The sequence below is a fragment of the Megalops cyprinoides genome, chromosome 14, assembly GCF_013368585.1.
Source record: "Megalops cyprinoides isolate fMegCyp1 chromosome 14, fMegCyp1.pri, whole genome shotgun sequence".
Taxonomy (NCBI): Eukaryota; Metazoa; Chordata; class Actinopteri; order Elopiformes; family Megalopidae; genus Megalops; species Megalops cyprinoides.
The window spans coordinates 33,379,819-33,401,827 of NC_050596.1; the positions used below are offsets into that span (position 1 = coordinate 33,379,819).

General features: G+C 46.9%; 1 protein-coding gene across 1 annotated transcript; it reads right to left on the bottom strand.

Annotated features, from left to right (window-relative positions):
- Positions 1 to 6,069: 6,069 nt before the first annotated feature.
- Positions 6,070 to 21,554, bottom strand: LOC118789572 (protein Wnt-6-like). The gene is made up of 4 exons (XM_036546053.1): positions 20,790 to 21,554; positions 14,886 to 15,106; positions 9,011 to 9,312; positions 6,070 to 7,275 (listed from the first exon to the last, which is right to left on the bottom strand). The coding sequence occupies exons 1-4, from the start codon at positions 20,864 to 20,866 to the stop codon at positions 6,814 to 6,816; spliced, it is 1,062 nt and encodes a 353-aa protein (XP_036401946.1). The 5' UTR covers positions 20,867 to 21,554; the 3' UTR covers positions 6,070 to 6,813.
- Positions 21,555 to 22,009: the final 455 nt, after the last annotated feature.

A 22,009-nucleotide genomic window follows, 5' to 3' on the forward strand; every position in this document is an offset into this window, starting at 1 on the left:
TGGCCACCGCTTACTACACTAAGTAGTTGTTTATTATACTTCATTATACATAGTGTTTAAAATAAACACTATTTTTATATTTGAACTTTCATATGAGTTGTTTTGAATAATAAGCTGAATCACGTACATGTTGCCATTTGATATTTGTCAGTCAAATTCGCTGATGTGAACACGTTAGGAAGGGGCGGGGGGGTACTGAAGGCAGATATTAAACCTCAAACTGTTTTTAGCCCTTGGCTGCTTAAACTGTGAGTATGCAAAGTTTTAAAAGTACATTTGCTCTATGCGAGAGGATGAGCGAAACAGGTGGGAGAGTCTCTGAAATCTATGGCTCCCCCTTCTGGAGAGACAGTAGCATGTCTGAGAACTTTCACCAACGCACAGCTACACCTGAGCCAAGCAAGCGTCTGTAGCTTTAGTAAATACCTTAGCGCCTTGACATGTATTAACACAATATCCAGGGGATCCGCTGACACTGATAGTTACCCACCCTCGCTCATGCACTCTGAAGCTGGCTGAGGGAAATCAGAGAGCTGCTTGTTTTCTTTAACACTTTATTTGTGTCTGTCTGTCAGTAATTGTGTGTAATTAGTGCGCAGCCTATCTGAGCTGCACTGCTTGTTGTGCAGAGGTACTCGCGTGTGTGTGGCGGCTGACTCACAGGCCAGGAATGTGAGGGGCTTAATACAGGTGGCAAAATATGAATTTCTGTAGGAGTGATGCCTTTCACAGACACTAGTTGCATTCCTGAGATATCTGCAATAGTAATAATATAATTATATAATAATAACAATAATAATAAAAAGAAACATATATAGTAGACAATCTGCTTTTCATCACATTTCTTTAAACTTATTGACAATATTATTGTTATGATGATGATGGTGGTTATTATTATTGTGTGTGCGTGCGTGTGTGCGTGCATGCATCTGTGTGTGTGTGTGTGTGTGTGTGTGTGTGCGTGCATGCATCTGTGTGTGTGTGTGTGTGTGTGTGTGTGTGTGTGTGTGTGTGTGTGCGCGCGCGCGCGCGCTGATGCCCAATTATGGGCCTGTGGAGATGCTGACGCAAACGTTTCCTGATGGTGGATAAGGAAGACAGTTTGAGGTTTTGTGATTCTGCGTGCTCCAGGGCAGAGGGTTAAGGGGTGTCTGAGAGTTACAGAGAGGAGACATCCCAGATAGAGATCTGCAGAGAGGCTGCGTTTGCGCTGTTTTTAAAAGCCCTGAGCGAGACTGTGTCTGAGATCAGGGGAGGATAACACAGGAAGCAGAGAGAGCAGCCGGTCAGGCTGCTGCAGCAGCTGGACAGCACTGGACTGAAGGATTCTGGGAGATAAACCGCAGAACTTTACCCAGACTGCTCCAGTGAAAATCCATTTTCTGTAATTATATGCCGCTGAGGGATTCTAAACAAATCGCTTAATATGGATTTCAGGGATGACCTTTCACGGTATGATCTCCTGGGTAAACCAGTCAGGGAAATCAAATGTTCAGATATTTAAAATTTTGAACAGGGAAATTACTGGTTCCCTCATTGGCTGTCTTGTGAATCTTTCCCTGTTCTCCCAATCTCTACACGGACATTTGTCTATAGGCTGAGGAAAAGTGAGAGTGCTTTTATGGTTGCAATTGACCTTTTTCGTGAAGACATCTTAAATAAAGTCTTAATCTTAAATAAAGTGAGGAAAAATAATTGAAATTTTAATACAGCTGAATGCATCAAGACACTCTATTATTGCAAATTGTTTTGAAGCGTTTTTACTGAACTGTCGCATCCTTAAACAAAAAAAAACACTCTGTTCAACGGCACCATCTAGTGGTTACACGGAGAACACATCATGTTTTCAGGGCAAGCTGGTTCCTGGCAGGTGAAACATTACTGAAGAGAAAACCAAACACAAGGAAAGACAGCTTTGTAAGGTCCACTGAGCTGGGGTTCATTTTGCAAACCTTTTTCTCTTAAAATCAAGCTCTGAGTAGACATCTGAGATCTGAGCTGATATTTTACAGTGTTACAGTGTTGATCGCACATTAAAGGACATCCTGCATTAATGGATACCCTGCTGCTACTTCATTAAAGCCTTTTGCAGGAGCTGTTTGGACACAAGGGCAGTTTTCCCAGCCCAGTCCAGCTCAGTGTGTTTCTGCCTGCTGAGAGGTGCAGTGTGAGACTGCATTCTACAGCACACCTTGGGCCCTGAAAGATGCTCAGTGGTTCTCAATCAGCTATGATTCATCATGTACAGCATGCGTCATTGGAGCCTAAAGTGTATTTACCATGTTCAGAAAAAGAGCCAATTAGTACTGAAAATGCACCGCAGTGAAGGTGTATAGTTAAAGATGCAATGCTTAGCAAGTAAATGTCCCTTTAAAAAAACTCATTTACAGATGAGTGTCGAGTCCAACATAATCTTTACCAGTGTTTACCTTTCTTGTGGAACAACCCACATTGCCTTTAAGAACATGTTTAAAGATGCAGTGGTGTGCTAATTGTTTTATTTACCACGCTGTGTGTGTTTTATCTGAACCTCTGTCCCAAACAGAGCGTACAACACACATATGCCACTGTATCATCCATGCGTGTTAAATTCAGGCAGAATGGAGTTGAAAATACTAAAGGTTGTAATTAAGAATGATGAATCTTAAGATGAGATCTCCTGCTTTAAAGAAGCATATTATGGGATGGATTTAGATCTCAGGTAGGAATTTATGAAGAGATTTACTCAGATTAAGCGCTTCAATTTAGATAAAGACGGGTTGTCAGAGCTGGGTGCATGTTGCGGTGTTGCGTTACCTGCGGCAGTTTCTCTCCCTCCCGCTCTCTCCGCCTCTCCGCTGTGGGCTGAGTCTGAGTGGTGAGCCTGGTTCCTAATTCTCTGACTCAGGAAATGGTTGCGGTTTCCATATAAAACCCAACGACCTGACTGGCTCAAGGAAAGAAGATCAGGATGTTCAATTCGAAGTGATGATATCTGTACAACTTGGTAACTGCTTCCAAAATGTTATATAGCCTTTTTAACGAGGAGTGATGTCAACCTGGTTTGCAACGCATGATATGATTTAATGCGGTTTAAAATGCTGTTTAACTTACACAGGGATATTTATCTGAAAATACATCCAGCTCACCTCAATATTATGAATTTATATCTATATATCTCAAGAAGGTTTTTTTAATAATATGTTGAAATAAATGAGTAAGTCATTCAAAACAGCAGGGAGCACCATGCAGGACACCATGCAGGTGGCCCAGTATTAACGTACAAATGCTCGGTGCGGCCAACCAACCACTTTCCCTTTGTTCTGTCTTTCAGAGAATAGGGTCCTTTAACATGGAGTCCATACCATGAATTCTTAGCAGTCTTTCTCCGTGAGCAGATAACAATGATTCCTATATTCCCAGCTCGGGGTTTACGTGTTGCAGTCCTGATTAATGTTACATAAAATCGGTCTGATTGATCCAGGTAAATGAGCGTCTGCCCCATGACAGATATCCGCTAACGGTGAGCTTGGTTTGTGCCGCGCAAACAGGCACAGGCAGACACATCTGGGAGCGTGCCACGCTGTGGGGTGAGAGGGAGAGCAGGGGCTGATGGGAAAAGCTTACCACCGATTCCGTAAATCTGTCCCCAGTCCATGTTCCCGTTTCACGCGTGTCGAGGAGTTGCCCCATCAGGGCAGCGTTGCTGGCAGTGTTCCTGTCTCTACCCTACCTCCGTCTTTAACACCACTGGCTCCACACACCGAATTCCTGGAAAAAATGAACTTGTACTGACTTGCAAGGCTAACACTAATAGAGAGGGAGCCTTTTCCAACTGCATAAATAACTCAAAACAACACCTTTTTTCTGCTGAGCTGCAGAAGGAGAGGCTTGGAGTGAGAGAGTCTGAAAAGTCCGAAAAAAAAAAAAAAAATCTTCTCGGAAAGGACTGGGGTGAAAGTTGCTCAGCCTTGAACGGGTCTGAAGTCAACCGGTTAGAACAACATTTACATGTTGGGTTTAAGGTCAATGGAAGGAAAAAGTGACACGAGTTTTATGAAACCATCCTCAAAAAAGACTTGTTTAAACAAATGCCCTGTCTTTAAGTCAGAGATGAGCTAGAACAGCAAAGCTAGCCGAGGTAGCTAACAAAAACCAAAAACCTTTGAAGTGGAGATGGTGACTGTGTACACCAGAGACAGAGAGAACTCTGGGTAAAAAGAGAAAATTTTTACACATAGATGGAGAGATGGTGCTTATAGAACTGTAGAACATAACATGACACATGACAGAAGTGTATAGATAGTTAGAAATACACGCCGATTTTCAGGTCCTGCTGTTGGGAATTCTGCAGAGGAGAAGTGTGTGTGTTTTGCACAGCCCTTCTGCAGTAGACTCAGGGTGAATAAGTAATAACAATAATAGCAATTACCCAAGCTCCGCCCACAGTGTGCGGGTTATCACTCAAAACAGAGAACCAGGTGTGGATTTCAACAAATTTAAGTGGCTACAGAGCGGTTCAGTAAAGCATGCAATATGCCTACAATGTGCATTTACTGTAGGTTTACTCACATTCAACAGCACAGGGCATTCCGACTGTAGAGGACCAAGACTGAATACGTGCCAATCAGACCCACACAAAAACATCATCCTGTCCTTCAGCATTTTAGTTGGGCAACTGTGAAACAACAAACTGTTTTACATTATAAAGACATTAAGAGATCTTACCTGAAATGTGCATTGAACAGTTACAGGGATGCACAGTGTGGTACCTGGAGCTGCTGGTAAGGAACCTCGTTGTGTTAAACGCTGGAGAACTGATGACAAGCTTTAGTGATGTCATGGCTTCTCATTGTTCCTCCTCCTCATTATTTTCATGTATTACTTTCCTGTTTTTACACGGATAAAGCATAAATGAAGCTTTGGTTCACTGTTGCATTAAATATGCCTGTGTATTTGGAATAACAGTGTAAATTACAATATTATTACAAGATTAAGTTGTTCACAAAAGAAGCAAAAGTGTTTATTTTCCACAAGCAGCCAAATATCCACAGCTCTGAATTATGGGCTCATGTCGGTTTATTATGATTAATGCTACCCCCCCCTAACATGAGAAATATTCGAGTTAAATGCGGATAAGAGAGAGAATGGTGGCACACTGGCTTCAGTGAGCTGACTGTTGAATTCTGCCGTTCACATGACCTCGGGCAGTGTTATGGAGGCTGGCCTTTGTGCACACAAAATGAATATGTATGGGGGGAAAAAGTTTCCTCAGAAGTGCATTACAAAAAACCATATGCAAAATAACTGAGAACCGTTCATTATGTATAATCAGATATAGTTTACATACATCATAAAATGGAATGATTTCAAATATGCTTGTAGTCAGTTGGTTTTTTTGGGTTTGGTCTGTTTTATAGAAAACAATGTCGTACAAATTGGAACAAACATGCACGTATCACCGGAGAACACATTCCTGGGTTATACAGCTCTTAGGGTTCACAGTGCTTTTGAGGAAGGGTGGGCACGTTTGTCAGCTTAGCGTCATGAGTAGTCTCACAAAGAAACGTATAAATAAAAGCTCAAACAGAAGTTGAGTCACAGTCAGGTGGGCATGTGCAGCGCAGAGATTCACTTTCCCTTTTAGCTCTGCGTCCTGCACACTGATGTGTTCTGCTCAGGAACAAAACAAAAGAAAAGCCCGTCCACGCGAAGCACATCTGTAATCCTGTCAACAAAAAGGAGCTTCCTGGTTCTTTGTGCGTGTTTAATATTACCCTTTCCCGCAGTACATTCAAAGATCCAGACTCAAATTCCACTTCTACAGATGCAGAACTTTTCCTCCTGTCCTGAAGGTCTAAACCAGCTTTCTGCTGCTGGGTACTATATTCTGAAACTCTTCCGTTCCACCATTCCAGAAGCTGAGATTCAGAGTGTTCTAGAAGCACAGATCTGAACAGAAATTCAGCTTGTTGTGGTGAACATTAAAAATTCTGTATCTGCCAGTGCTGAAGCTGACAGTGTTATAATTTGTTTGAGACAAAACATTGTCAAAGACAAAACATCCATAGCTAGCTCACCAGCAAGGACAGAACAAGAAACTTCTGGGCACAGAACATCAAGGACGGAAATGACAAAGGTCTGGAGGCCCAGTTCTGCATATGACCGGGGTTTACACCCAATGCTCTCTCTTTTTTGAAGATATCTAGAATCTGAGGCCAAGCTTTCTCTTGTGGAGGGTTCTAGAAGCAGAGGGCCAGTGCTCTGTTGTGGAGGGTTCTAGAAGCAGAGGCTCAGTGCTCTGTTGTGGAGAGTTCTAGAAGCAGAGGCTCAGTGCTCTGTTGTGGAGAGTTCTAGAAGCAGAGGGCCAGTGCTCTGTTGTGGAGGGTTCTAGAAGCAGAGGCTCAGTGCTCTGTTGTGGAGAGTTCTAGAAGCAGAGGGCCAGTGCTCTGTTGTGGAGAGTTCTAGAAGCAGAGGGCCAGTGCTCTGTTGTGGAGGGTTCTAGAAGCAGAGGGCCAGTGCTCTGTTGTGGAGAGTTCTAGAAGCAGAGGGCCAGTGCTCTGTTGTGGAGAGTTCTAGAAGCAGAGGCTCAGTGCTCTGTTGTGGAGAGTTCTAGAAGCAGAGGCTCAGTGCTCTGTTGTGGAGGGTTCTAGAAGCAGAGGGCCAGTGCTCTGTTGTGGAGAGTTCTAGAAGCAGAGGGCCAGTGCTCTGTTGTGGAGAGTTCTAGAAGCAGAGGCTCAGTGCTCTGTTATGGAGAGTTCTAGAAGCAGAGGGCCAGTGCTCTGTTGTGGAGGGTTCTAGAAGCAGAGGGCCAGCGCTCTGTTGTGGAGAGTTCTAGAAGCAGAGGCTGAGCTCCTTCCTGACGGAGCACTTCTTGCACTGCACCATGCAGCACCAGTGGAACCTGCAGAGGCAGTTCTCCTCGAACACCACGGTCTCGTCCCTGTAGCCGCGCTCACAGCACAGCAGGTCGCAGCCGCTCACGTCCATGGCGGTGCTGTTGCAGACGCGGCCGCGCGTGCCCAGAGACCCCGTCTTCCTGTTGGCCAGGCAGAAGTCAGGCGACTCGGCCGAGTAGATGAGGTCCTCCTTGTCGGGCGGCTTGATGTTGTGCCCCACAGGGACCAGCGTCTTGCCGTCGTTCCCGCCCATCACCTTGGAGGCGCCGTTGAAGCGCTCCAGCAGCCGGTTTCCCACGTCGCGGAAGTGCGGCATTTTCTTCCAGCAGGTCCGCAGCGTGCAGGACCCAGACAGCCCGTGGCATTTACACTCCGTACGCATGTAATTCCGCACCGCCTGCAGGAACCACACAGAGATGGATCGGTGAGATGAAAGTGAGACACAGAGACGGACTGTGAGATAAAGGTGAGATAGAGATGGATTGGTGAGATAAAAACGAGATGCTTTCTGAAAGAATCCAACCGCCTCTTGCCCTCTGGGGCCACCTCCATACTCACAGACCTCTGAAGGAGGAGTCTGTTTCAGTAAGCACTGATGATAATTACTCCATGGCCAATGCAACAGCCTTATCTCTTTGTTCTGTTTTAATTGAGATATTTTACGAGCGAGCATGGAGAGAGGATCCTGTTTACTTTATATCATTATCTCAAAGGATGTGCATGTCTGCTGTCCTGGAAAAGTTACAAGTCTACATCTGTCTGCCTCTCTGAGCTCTCTCTCTCCACCCCACACCTCCCTGTGTACCTGCATCTGACCCCGTGTCAGGAAGGCTTCAGATGTGTGGTGGCGTCTCAGACAGAGACGAACTGAAGCCGACCCAGTAAAAACAAAGGTGAGGCTGATGCAGTTTATTAGCATTCAGTATATTAAGCAGGGGCCCATGAAGTGAGCTCAGCTAGCACAAGACGGCCACAGTGGTTCCTGTGTGCCAGAGTTATTTGCATATTTGCTTGTTGGTTAAGGATAACTCTTACGTTTTTATTAAAAGAAGCATGACTTGAAGGGATTCATAGTTAATAGGGAAGTACCCACTTGCTTTCCCATTTCAGCAAAATGATGAGCAGAAAGATATCGGTTCACACTGTAAGTAAAGTATTGCTGAGTAGTAAATAACTGGGTGGCTGATTTTACTCACGTTTCCCAATGTAGGTGACTTCAAACGTGCCCCAACAAAGGTGGGAACATTTTATATTAAAAAATCTACCATCATGAAATGAAATAAAAAAATCTTTTTCCTAGGTGTGGCAGTGACAGTCATAGTCAGTAAATGTAGTTTACATGATGTTCAGTGGTGCCTTTGTCTGAGTTTTTGATCCTGTTATCTGGTTATTTAGGCAGAACTATGTCAGCAGATCTGTACTTGCAATGAAACACTTGGCTGTACATGAAAAACCATGCAAACGCATCAGTGAGTCACACAGGTGTTTTGAAACCCGAAACATTTTTCCCCAGTGATCCGCTAAGCCTACAAAAACGGCACGAAACGAACAGCTAGTTATGTGCAGATGCCTGAAATTTTCAAAAATATCTCACACATCAAGTAAATCTAGCCTTCTTTCCATTACATGCTGATTAGGGGAGAGAAAAGGGGGGGGGTTGTACCGTACCAGTCTTCCACTGTGTGCTGATTAGGGGAGAGGAGTTGGGGTTAAGGGGGAGGAGTGGGGGGTTTAGGGGGGAGGAGTGGGGGTTTAGGGGAGAGGAGTGGGGGGTTTAGAGGAGAGGAGTGGGGGGTTTGGGGGAGAGGAGTGGGGGGTTTAGGGGAGAGGAGTGGGGGGTTTAGAGGAGAGGAGTGGGGGTTTAGGGGAGAGGAGTGGGGGGTTTGGGGGAGAGGAGTGGGGGGTTTAGAGGAGAGGAGTGGGGGTTTAGGGGAGAGGAGTGGGGGTTTAGAGGAGAGGAGTGGGGGGTTTGGGGGAGAGGAGTGGGGGGTTTAGGGGAGAGGAGTGGGGGGTTTAGAGGAGAGGAGTGGGGGTTTAGGGGAGAGGAGTGGGGGGTTTGGGGGAGAGGAGTGGGGGGTTTGGGGGAGAGGAGTGGGGGGTTTAGGGGAGAGGAGTGGGGGTTTGTTCTGTACCAGTCTTCCCGCCTCGTTGTTGTGCAGGTCGATTAGCGTCCTGATGTCGCTCTTGCCCTTCTTGCGCTTGGCATCCATGAACTGCTTGGACTTCTCGTAGCCGAACTCCACGTCGTCTCCGCAGCCCCCCCACTCCCAGCGGACGGCGTCGGGGCCGGCGCCGGAGGCGGGGCGGGGCGGGGCGCGGCTGCGGGTGGCCTCGCACCCGCACTGCAGCAGCTCGCCCATGCTGCACGCCTGCGTCACCGTGTGCGTCACGCCCGCCGCCGTGATGGCGTACACGAACGCCGTCTCACGGATGTCTGCAGGGGGAGACACGGGCGGGGGGGTGAGAGGAGATCCCTCAGAACCCCCCCATCCGCATGCCTGATCTTTATATCCTCATACATAGCATTATTAATATGGCCATTAGTAATAATAATAATAGTAATAATAACAATCATTGTCATCGTCATTGTCATAATCATCATGAAAATTAAAAACTGCTTAATGATTTTAAATATAAAGGAGACAGCATAGCAAATTCAGTGAGCTTCACAGCACATCTGATGCTGCTGCCACCATCGACTGGCCAAGTAGGATGTTGCACTAGCAGCAACACAAAGCAAAAACATTGTTTTTTTTTTTTTTAACCAACAGTAATGCCACCCCAAAACTGTGAAATAAGAGCGTCAGAAATGATTTCCATCTGTTGAGTGACTTTAAGAACTGCACAGCATGCTGGACCATCACTGCCTGCTGCGGCCAATCAGCTGCCACGCGTGCACCATGTGACCAAACATCTCTAAAACAGGCGGCATTACATGCATACACAAATGATTAACAATGAAAGCATCTGAAGATTTACCCCCGGAGGAGACGTCCCCCCTAACCAGCCCTCACAGACACTATTATTGCCCCGGGCCACTCACACCGAAAGTGAAAACCTCCACACAGTGTCAAACCAAGGCCAATCAAAAGGCTTCGCAAAGAGAAGTACAGAGAGTTCAGACAAGTTCACAGGAGATCCAGGCGGCTGAACGCCTGCATTGGGTCTGCCTCTCTTTGCAGCTATGCTGAGCACGTTTTGAACACAGCTACCGGTAAACACTTTGCGCGGATCGCTGTAGTTGCAGCGTATTAGGAATGGAAGGAGGCAGGGCGCGCAGAGCAGTCCGCAGCCGTTGCGATAATGCTAATATAATTCGCTCTCCGTTTGTGGAGCTGGAGGAAGCGAGCGTGCAGGCAGTGCTCAGCCCCCTGCCAGATCCGTATCGCATGATTCAGCGAATGGGATTCATTAGAGCCCGTGAAACGTAACCGGTGCCGTGCCGCGGACTCTCACACCATCGCGCCGATATTGAGACCAGCTGTCCGTCTGCACACGCACGCACGGCGGCCAGGTTGCACGCCCGGCGTCATCCGTTTCCCAGCTCCGCGCGGACACCTGAACGCCGCGCTTTCATTTAACACATTAGCGCTGCGAAATGCCCAGCGTCTCTGCACGTCTGCGTCTGGCGGGAGGAGGGGGTGTCTGCGGTAGGACCTGCCGTCTGCATTCGGTCAAAAAAACAAAACTAAATTCTCCGTCTTGGCTAGATGTGTACCCAGAGGAGCGGAGCTGACGGCCTCGATTGCAGCAGTTGGGATTTTTACTCTGGCAGTCTGGCTACTGCTGTCATTCCTGCTGCAGCAGCGTGGGTGATGGGCGGAGGGGAGGGGCCGGCGGCCAGCGCCAGGCCGCGGTTTCCACTGGATGGGAACTGAAGACAGTTGCGCGGTGGGCAAGTGTGGAACTAATCAAAAGCTCCGGGGATTTCACAGCGCCGAGGGAAGTCAGGCTGCCGGTCACGGCCAATTCAGTTCACGAGCTCCGCGGCTCACTGCTTGTCCCTGCGACTGTGCCTCGCTGGAGTGGCACATTAATACCGTATTACTGTTGCGCTAATAGAAGTTCCAGATACATACTCCACGAGACTTTATGTTTCTTGATAATCCAGGCAAAGAAGCTGGCTAATAACTATGCCAAAATGTTCCACAAACCTGAAATTGTCTTTTATCTAATCATTGGGAAAGCAGACCTGAGTTTATGATGATGGGAAATAATGTTGTTTTTTTTTTTTTTTTAAAAGTCTCTGTGATATAAGTGAGTGACACTGGCCACAAAGGCAATATTAAAAATCTCTTGATTTCAGCCCCTTCTTTTATACTCCTTCAGGACACAAATTCCAAACAAATTTCTGCAGCTGCCTGTGTCTGGGCCTGCCTGAGAACGAGTCGCCAGAGGGGACGTCAGCAGGAATTAGCAGATATTTTTAATGCTCAATTTTGCATTCAATATAATGCATGTACAAAGGTAAAACAAAAAACAGGAGGATACAAGTCACCTCTTCGTGTTAGGCATTGCCTGGCAGGTGAAAATCGTTTTGATTGATTTACGTCCAGAAGAGACTCCCTGCTACTTTACTGCACACATCTTATCGCATACCTGACATCCATTTAAGTGGAAGCACACAGAGCTGGAGACAGTAATCCCGAAGACACTATTACACTCAATTACTCCTGGAGAGATACACATTCCGATGTAGAGAAGCGTCTTCGCGGCTGATATCACACTGATTTGGGGTTAATCGGTTTATTGGTTCAGCTCATCGTGTGCTTTATCTCCTGCCCACTCGCTGCTTCAGCTGCTGAACCGCGCTGCACTGGGTGACCTGTCTCAGGTAAAACACTCCAAACCGAGCTGCACTGGCTAACCTGTCTCAGGTAAAACACTCCAAAAGGAGTGGAGCATTAAAGAATGGGCTCTGAATATACCTGAATGGAGGCATTTAAGGAAGGCATTCTATACATATTTGCAGGTGTGTAATTGGATTATACAGAAGAAACAAGAGAGACAACTCTCTTAATTCTCACCACAGCTATTTGCCCCGGGGGACCGGGGAGTGTTTATACTGTGGCCACGTTATGTTACCTGATAAAACCTCGCCATCAGAGCTACCTTTTCTCAGTTTAACCCCCAGCAGCCCAAAACCTCCCCACACTGATACTGAATAAAAAACCCAGGGAAAGTATGTGGTTGGACACACTGAGCATTAATATAATTAAGCTTCGAAAAGATGTGCTGAAGGCTAAATACTTTGACCAGTAATTACAGCTCAGTGGCCAATAGTTAATCTCACTCATGCTCATTTTTCGAAGAGCCCAACTCACTCTTCAGTTTGAGGAAAGCTGTCTACCTTTTCACCTGTATTAACCAAAGCATCAAATGCATAAACCTGCCATGCACCCAAACCCTTTTCAGCCTGTGTGTTTTGGGATGCACTGACTCGCTGAAGTTCATGGTCCTCTCACCAATGTTTCTTTCTTTCTCTACAAAGTCAGTGGTTTAGTAGTTACTACAGTGCTACAGCTACAGCAGAGGCCCCCACTGCAGGGGCAGGTTATGCCTAAAGGTGACGAGACGTCAGATATTTCATTACTTTGAGAATTATGAAAAGAATTTGTCATTGCGCGAGTCGTAACATCATACCTTTGAACGCGAGCCCTGTGCCGACGCAGACACCCTCGCGAAAAGACTGACAGCGACACTCACCCGCCGTGAATAATTTCATTGGAAACAGACGTTCGCTGAAACTCCTGCCTGGAATGTGAGTCTGTGAGGTGAGTCACGGCAGCTACTGTGGCTGGAGCCTGGAGGAGAGCCTGCTTTACACAGGACAATGCATGCATCTGCAGAGACAGCTTGGGATATAAGCCCCATGCACACGCACACACACGCACACCAATACACATACACACACTCACAGGCACACACAACAATCACACACACACACACACACGCACACCAATACACCACACACACACACAACAATCACACACACACACACACGCACACACACAAAAAATCACACGCACAAAAAATCACACACACATACACACACACACATGCACACACCAGGCAAAGTGTGTAAAAAGGTGATTGACACAGAAACAGACAGAAGCAAGGACATTTGACAGGAGAAATAATTGACTGCATTCCTTTCGGGGCAGAGTCTCAGACAGACAGGCATTATTGGCATTTTTCTCCTAATTGGAGCTGAATATTGTCCATGTATTGTTTTGTAGCGAACGCGAACTCTGAGAATGCCGCGGCAGCAGAGGCCTTTCCCTGGGGCAGAGAAAGCAGCACGTTCAGTCTGTGTGTTTGAAAATAAGATGAAGAGCCGCGGGATAAAAATGTCCGCCACTTTGTGCAACCCCTGTGCAGGAAACGCGGGCTGTGCTGCAGAACAGGGGCGTGCTTACATTATCAGCACAGAAAAGGGTTAACAGCAGCTTGTCCAGGTTCATTCGAGTTCTCTCAGCGGTGAATTAGCACAGGTCATTTCACTCTGTGGAGACAGTTTATTAGTCATTTTCACTTTATCAGGCAAACTGAAGGGCCTGTTCCAGACGTAACAGGACATGCCTGATGCAATCCTGTCTCCATAGACATGCCTGTCTGCTTGGAGCCAGTATTACCTTTTAGCCATGTCTGCCATTGATTCTCCTAACATCTACATGGAGTGCAGTGGAGTGACATTAAGATCATCCAGATTGAAATAACTGAAGACCCGCTGAGCCAGAACCATGTTGTGTGGGACCCGCTGCAGTCCCTGTAAGCGAAGACTGAGAGCTTCACTTATTTCTTACTGTGGTGCCACTCAAACTCTGCACGGACAATGCTGACCACATAGGCTCTCCCCTGCTGGCTAACATGATTAAAGAGCTTTTAGGTAGACATAATGTGTATAAATGTGTCTAAACAAACCTTAGGCCCGGTACGTTAATTTTACAAATCTCCGAAAGCCACCAGAGTTGTGCCAACACGCTCTCACAGTGTTTAATTTGAAGATCAGACCTCACCATGGGTGGCTAACGTGACTTGGGTACAACTTGAAATTTAAGATATCATGACTAAACTCACCGAGAAGCCTTTCAGTCAGTAAATCTTTTATTTAGTGCATCAGGTTAATTCTTAATCCAGAAGCTGTACTGCTGTGTCGACCTGCCTGTTTGTGCTGTCCGGGTTTGAGCTGCAAGATTCAGCCATCTCCGGGGATAAAGGGTGCAATAAGAGTCGTACCGGAGAGCTGAGGCATTAATCCCAGTAAAAGCTGCAAAACGTCAGATTTAAAACACAAGGACAAAGACCGATGTCTGCGGAACATACCGAGAGGAAGGAGGAAGAGGGGAGGAATGCTTTTCTAAAAAATCAACAAAATTAGCTAAAAATGAGCAGCTACCTGCATTAAATTTATTACTGACATCAAAGGGCTGGATGACACAGGGGACCTATGGCTTGGAGGGGCCATTTAAAAGAGAATATTGAGTGTACGATGGGATGGGATGTGGGGATTCTCAGACGTTAACCTGTGCCGGTCAGACACGGCAGCGCAGAGAGGATCAGGGGTTCAAAATGCAGCAACAGCAGACAGCAGTATGCAGGCAGCATGCCCTGATCCACAGGGTCACGGGTTCAAAGCCCACACAAGCGTCTGCGGGATTAACCCTATGGGGCACACAGAGCAGCAAAACCCGAGCGTTACAGTTACAGTCTGCAGACCTGGGGGGGGGGGGGTTGTGCCGGCGGGCGCGGCGGGCGCGGTTGGGGTGCCGGCAGCTCGGCAGGCACGGCGGGCGTGGCGGGCGCGGTGGGCGTGGCGGGCGCGGTGGGGGTGCCGGCAGCTCGGCAGGCACGGCGGGCGTGGCGGGCGCGGTGGGCGTGGCGGGCGCGGTGGGGGTGCCGGCAGCTCGGCGGGCGTGGCGGGCGCGGTGGGCGTGGCGGGCGTGGCGGGCGCGGCGGGGGTGCCGGCAGCTCGGCAGGCACGGCGGGCGCGGCGCTTTCCCTCACCTTGCTGCAGGATCTTGCCGAAGTGCTTGCTGCTGCTGGTGCAGTTCCAGCGGCGGAAGCGGAACTGGTGCTGGCACTCCCGCATGCCCAGCCTGGCGCCCTTCACCACCTCGCCCACGATCTCGGGCTGGCTCTGACACAGCTCCGCCTGCTTCCCCGCCAGCCGCTTTGTCTTCCTGCAGATGCTGTTGGGGTCCATCACCAAGGGGCTGCCCACCGCCCTGCCCGAGAAAACGGGGCAGGCACTCAGTGATACAGAAAGCGCTCAGCACAGGGACAGATACTGAGGGAAACCTGCTGTCTGTACGTGCTGGCGATCTCCCTCATTAATCTAAATGGATTTGCCAACACAATAAAGGTTTTTTTTGCCTCCTTCAAAAAGAGTCACTTGGGTTTGCTCCTAATTTAGACATATTAACCACACTGTACAATGGGCATTTGTCCATTTTTGGTTTATCAATATTGATATTTCCAGAAATTTACGATTTTGATAATCTTAAATTTCAAAGTAATTTCAAGCATGTTCATCAAGTCATCATAACACTACAGATCATTCATTAATTTACTCCTAAGCTGGATGGTGCAGTATTTTATTCTGACCTCAGTGTTGCCAGAGTAAAAAACCAAAACCACAGAGAGACAGAGACAGCACTTATGTGATCAATTTAATCCTTAAAACCGTCTCTACGGTTGGGTATATTGTTTATTTCAACACCTAAGCGTTGTAAGTCACACAGTTAATGCACTGTGATGTAATGTCCCACAGTTACCCTACGATGATGTAGTTTTGACCAATACTGGACTGTGTTGTAATGTCCCACAGTTACCCTACGATGATGTAGTTTTGACCAATACTGGACTGTGTTGTAATGTCCCACAGTTACCCTACGATGATGTAGTTTTGACCAATACTGTACTGTGATGTAATGGCACACAGTCACTGTACTATGACACAGTATAAGGTCACATTATCGTTCAGTTCTTTCCTTTTATTGATGCTGTGTCTACCCTGAGTCCGGATGAAGTGATTCGTAGAGCTGGAGTGATTTTTTTTCTCCTCATAAAGACCGGAGGGAGGAGGCCTGCAGAAGGCTCATTGCTCTTCACTCACCCCTGCCCAGGCTAATCTCTCAGGCTGATAAAATGTGCCTGTCTCATATGTGAGCTCAGTTTAAAATAGCAAAGCAAAGCGCTGCTGATCCAGCATCCCGCTATGATAAAACAAAATTACAGAACAGGACAGATGGTTTTAATATGCACCCTTTACTGTGCCAGATGTACATTGCATTGAGTCCTAAACTTTTACACTATGACAGCTGCTGTACTGTATAATGCAGAAAATGCCCTATGGAGTTTGAAGCATATCAAGCAATGTAAAAATATTATTACTTAATGGCTACAGATAAATGATGAATGTTTTTTTCACCTTAAAGGGGAAAGTAAAGCATTTTCAGCCAGGCTCACCATCTCTATCAGACTCAAGCAAAGTATGCATGCACTGTTTTGAACAAGAAACACATGCTTGCAACGAACCCATCAACTCATTATTTTGTCAAAACACTCAGTTAAAGAAAATATCAAAAAGATCCTCTGACTTCATGAGGAGGTTTGAGTAATGATTTTCATTTAAACATGCTGCACAATGAATTTAAACAAACAAACTGGCACCCCAATGAAGAAACACAAATGCTGTACTTATTTACATTTACATATTTCTGCCGAAGATCTAAAATTAATCAGGAAAAATTCTGTGTGGTTATCAGGACAAGATCAGGAATTTCATGCAGATAACCTTAAAAGCCACTAATATTCAGTTCGCAGTGTGTATCTATGGTTCTCACACAGGCAGGCAGAAATTCATTTAGCATTCAGTGCAGCCAGAGCATGCACCAAAGTGTCCATCAGCTTCAAAGAGCGAGGTGGGGATGTCCTGTTATTTGAACACATTGAACGATCACACCGTGTCTTGTTGAACGGCGAGAGGCTCTGAACCCTAAAACACCAGTGCTGAGCGGAGGAAGTGACTAATAGACGGTAACGCTGAGAACCCATCTCCACGCTCATTCTCAGCGGCAGTGAGTGAACCTGCCCCACTCCCAGCTCTTCTGCGGTATCCTCAGAGCTGGGAACTGACAGCCCTCCGCCGCATATTGACGATTTATTGACAAGGTTTCCATGGGAACGGAGCATGAAGGAACACACTGCGGGCAGGCAGTACAGTAGCGCCGCCGTGGTCCGCCCAGAGCATCCCTGCGTCACTCAGACGTGCGGGTGCAGCCCTCTGCGCACACCCCTGGACGTTTACACCCGCTGATTATCAGCCCCGGAGGCCTCCGAGCCTGTGTGAATTCACATGCCAGAATCGCGGCTTTGAAACACGCTCCTGAAGCTGCTCGCAAAATATGGAGCTGACTTTTACAACAGGAGGTGTAGACCCATAAAAGAGCAGCAGACAATGTCTTTTTCTTCCTGAAGTCCTGATTCATTGTTCAAAGGAACAGTAACCCTTTGCAGGAGCCAGCGTTCTGGGGAAAGGATCGGTATCGCACTGTGGCACAGCTCTGGGTTCGTAATGAGTCTTCAACCGATGCCAGTTGCCATTTAGATTTAAATGGCGGGAGGCCATTGAAGGCTCCTTTAGCCAATGGATTGTAAATGCATTATTGTAAATTCATAATAATGTTGCCTGGACTGAATTCACTCAAAGTTTTACACAAAATAATTATAGACATGTTGGCACACTGAGTCTGTCAATCAATCTCTCAATCAATCAGTCTGTAGCTCAGTTACGTTGTATAGGATGTAGACAGACTGATAACCTGTTTTTAATGATGAGACGTACTGTCTGTTTGTGTATCATGTCTTTTCTGCAGTTCAGTCATCAGGACAACGTGAGCAAACAGGAAGCAGTCACCCGATACACACCCCAGGGGCACCATGGGAAACGATGACTGGTGTCATAGGCTAAGAGGAACCAGACGTAACAGATAAGCAGTAGATTTCTCTTTGCAAACGTGAAATTGTTACATTTCTGAATCCATGAGCTGTGGGGCAGTATGATGCAAAGATAGGGCCTTATCGCAACAGCGACGGAAAGCAGCGGGGAGGGACGGAGCACGTCGCGTGTGAGACTGAGGAGGGTGAAAGGAGGAAGGCTGGTCCGGCACCCACCAGCCTCTCACCTGCCGCACACCTCCGGTTTTGTTTTGAACTCTCTTTTCTCCCTTTGAGAATGAGTTTCATCCTCCCTAATCCCCCCGGAGAGCTGGGAGTGCAGTCAGGCACGGCAGGGCCTCGCAGCGAGCATGTGGCTCAGGTTCAGGCCTGTGGGCCCTGGCCTGTAGCCTTGGCACAAAGCGCGCCAGGAACCCGACACTAACCCAAGCGCCTGGAACCCGCGGCACTGCACGGCTCTGCTGCACGGCTCTGCTGCACGCCGGTCACGCGTCGCATGTTTGTCTCGAAATAAATACGGAAGGGGGGGGGGCGCGAGACTCTGTCCGGGGGGGAGGGGGCCGCGAGACTCTGTCGAGGGGAGCGGGCCGCGAGACTCTGTCGGGGGGAGGGGGGGGGAGGGGGCCGCGAGACTCTGTCGGTGGAGAGGTCCAGCAAGCCTGTGTGCTCCGGCACCAGACAGTACCCTCAACACCTCCCCACCCCCCCGCCACATGTTTCTTCTTTATCAGATACTGTCTGTCTTGCCCTGGTTTGAGATGTTGCCGTTTTTCAGGCCGTTCTCTGTTGGGAAAACGCTGATCTCTGACAGTCCTCTCTGGGCACGCTCACAGATCCTGATCTGGAGCACAGCTTGTTGTTTCACTAAATCAATCGCAGTGAATTTGGTCTCCTTCCAAAAGAAGAGCTAGGGACTGCTCCAGTGTCAGCTCACAATGTGGCAGGAAGTTCCTCTCACCCAGCTGACTAAGGGCTCTGTACTTCCATTGTGAACAGGAAGTATCTGTTGGTGTATGTGTTCATTTTCTTCTGTTCTGTACTGACGTTTTAAAGAATGTTAGGTGACTTTTCTGATGAGGGTCTTGCATAAGACCTGCATAACATCTGCATCAGGACTACATCATATTTTCATCACTGTAACATAAATATCCAAAAACTGTATGTCAAGGTGCAAAGAAGGTCCCCATCCTTGTCTTAAGTGACATTACCATAGCATTGTGATTTGGTATGCTGTGGGTATGTCACTCAGGGTACTCTCTGTCACAATCTGAATCCTGTGACAGGCCATATTATTGAACACTAGTATGCATGAATGTTTGAATATTAGTTTAATGCTTATGAAGATATTATGCACTGTTTACAAAGGACCACTCTTACATATTTTGTAGGGTCACTCACAGAAAGCACTAACAGATTAAAAAAAAAATCCAACAGTCTGGGAATCTGAAGAAACCGTAGCACTCGCAGCAATAACAGTAGCTGAAAACACTGAATAAATACTGGGGGCTAAACACTAACCTAAGTGCCAGTTTTATAATACGAGGCGAGAGAGATAGAGAGAGAAAGGGAGAGAGAGAGAAAAAAGACAGACCATATGCACATCTGTGGAGCATGTTCCTGGATGTGCACCAGAGCGTGCCCCAGAGACACCAAGCTAGGTCAGCTGTCCTGAAACTTGGACTGCGAAAGCTCTACCCTCCCGAGGAATCAAACAGCACTGTGACAGGGGTTTACTCCCCCAAACCGGAGCATCTCTACAGCTGCTGCATCCCAGCAGCAGCAGAGTCCTGGCACTAGAAGATGACTTACGACCAGAAGGTTGTGTGTTTGAATCTCAGCTCAGACAGTGCTGTTGTGCCTTTAAGTGCTGCACTTAGCGTTAAATCACCACATGAACAATCCGGACAATACTTCAAACTGCAATCCTGGAGAAGGACAGCCTGATTCCCTGTTATAACAGTCCTATCCTTCAGACAGAATCATTATTTAAGGCGGGGGGTCAGAGTGGAGTCTACCCCCGTGCTGTGACCATGTGCTCGGCTTCGTCACGTCTGCCGTACGCAGCAGTGCGGCAACTCTGCTCTGTCCAAGACAAGAGGAGTTCAGTCTTTAGCAAACAGCAAGGACACGACTTCGGGAACACTTTACCTACCATGCTTCGAAATGACCTATTGCCCTCCATTTCTGTCATTGTTCATGAAAATCAATGATATATACATGATTATAAATTTTATAATTTCTGAAGACCGTTTTATAATATTGTATATAATGCCTCGAGGTCCACCTAAAATTCCAGCTCTGACCCCGTCGTGTCTAGCCCATACTATAGACTTTCACTTAACTCTTGGGGAACCTCGGCAAGCTCCTCATAAATTGCCTCAAAAAACCTGCCCAGACAATTTATGTCTGATGCTATCAAGCCGTACACTTTAATTCAGAATTTTCGAAAAACACTTTCGCTGGCGACATTTCACGTTGATGTTTTATAACGAAATGAAATTGTTTAACTGTTCATTTACTCACTAAAATTTTTAAGAATAATATCTGAAACAATGTGGGTTAGTCGGTCATAAAAGCAAAACAGAGTGCACGTGTACTGTGATAACGTACCCCAACTATGCTTCTACCATCCCTGATATACAAGTAGTCCAAATTAATACTGTTTCTGTCAATCGTCCAAAAACACTGAATGTAAAATCATTGTATAATGTCTGCTTTCTGAGCATCTATTTAACACCGCCACTAAAATTGATTTGACATTGCATGAAAACAAAGATGACAATATCTAAATAGATCAGTTGTAAACCTGTACTAAATAAATTATGTAAAGACTGATTGACACAGTGACTGTTTATTCCGTTAATTTTGATGAAATTAAGTCACCGAACTATGTTTTTAAAATCACACTTAATATCCAATTACAGCTGAGATTCCACAACAGTGACTTACCACCATAACCCGATTATGTTGACCGGACAAAGGAGAATGAAAAACACAGCAAGCTGAGTTCGAGTTAGCGGGATCATCTTGTTTAACTGTATCCCGAAATAAAGTGGAATGAGTGGAAAAGGGAAAGCGCTCAGATCCCGGCGCGGTTGTTCCGCAGCTTTCGCGCAGCGTCCTGAACAGTTGGTGCGCTGCGTTGGGGAGGTTCAGTGCCCCCCCATCAAAATGCGGGGAAAGTCTTTACAACTTGCCGTCCGTCAGACCGTTGAGCTCGACAGCGAAGTGCAGCAGTTGGAGATATCCGCGGCGAAATTAAGTAACATCTTTCTGGCGCACACTCTTCTTGGCGTTTTTTTACGTGGAACACAAGAGAGCGGAGGTACTGTACTAGAGGTGACAAGCACGTCCCAACTAAATCCTCCCGAATTCCAATACCACGCAGCGATTTCAGTTTGGCAGCGAGGATCTCACCGCCCGAGGAAGGATGGAACGAGGCCAGACCTCGGGCAGGAGTTATAGAAAAATAAACGCATGGAGCTAACGCCTTCTCTCAAGAAATTCAACCAGAGGAGCACTTTTAAACACAGAGGCTTAATCTCCGTGCTGATTCCTCGTGTCCTTCACTCCGCTGGTTCGAATGCAACTGTCCAGCTACAGGTAGGCGTCAGCTGCATCATACGCACCTTTTCCACTCCAATGTGATTGCGTTTCACCCCCCTTTGCAGCGAAATGCGCTCATCTCCCGCCCGGCATGCCGTCGCTTTGGGCCAAAAGAAATCCTTGCTGTCACTCAAGAAAGTTGTATAATTTGTGGATGGAACTGGGAGGGGGTACTAACTGTTACATGTGGGAGGAGGGGGGAGAAAGAAACGTCTCCCGAGTGTTGCGTCTACGGTAAAGAAATCAGAACCCGACAAAATCAGACAGATGAGCTCACCTACAGGTGTTCCGTAGGACAGCTCGTCCTGCCGCAGGAACATTTGTAGAAGACAGAAAAACAAAGACCGCATAAATCAATGACTCAGTCAGGTGCGCGTTTCATTACAGATGAAGCATAGAGTACTGCAGATATGAATTATTAATAACGCCATGTTTATTGTAATTCTTTATGTAAATGTTTGTCTTTGTGTGTTTTTTCTCCTATTTCTTTATTTTGTTCATCTGTTCTCTACTATAAATGTATTGGTATTTCTGCATTTGCCTGTGTTTAAAATATGTTACCT

Bases quoted from the DNA above. Each gene is read 5' to 3' on its own strand.
- LOC118789572 (XM_036546053.1), bottom strand. From the start codon at position 20,866: ATGATCCCGCTAACTCGAACTCAGCTTGCTGTGTTTTTCATTCTCCTT. The intron at 9,313-14,885 runs GTGAGGGAAAGC...CTCCCCCTGCAG, and splicing joins CGGCAAGATCCTGCAGCAAG to ACATCCGTGAGACGGCGTTC. The intron at 7,276-9,010 runs GTACAGAACAAA...TGGTTCCTGCAG, and splicing joins ACAACGAGGCGGGAAGACTG to GCGGTGCGGAATTACATGCG.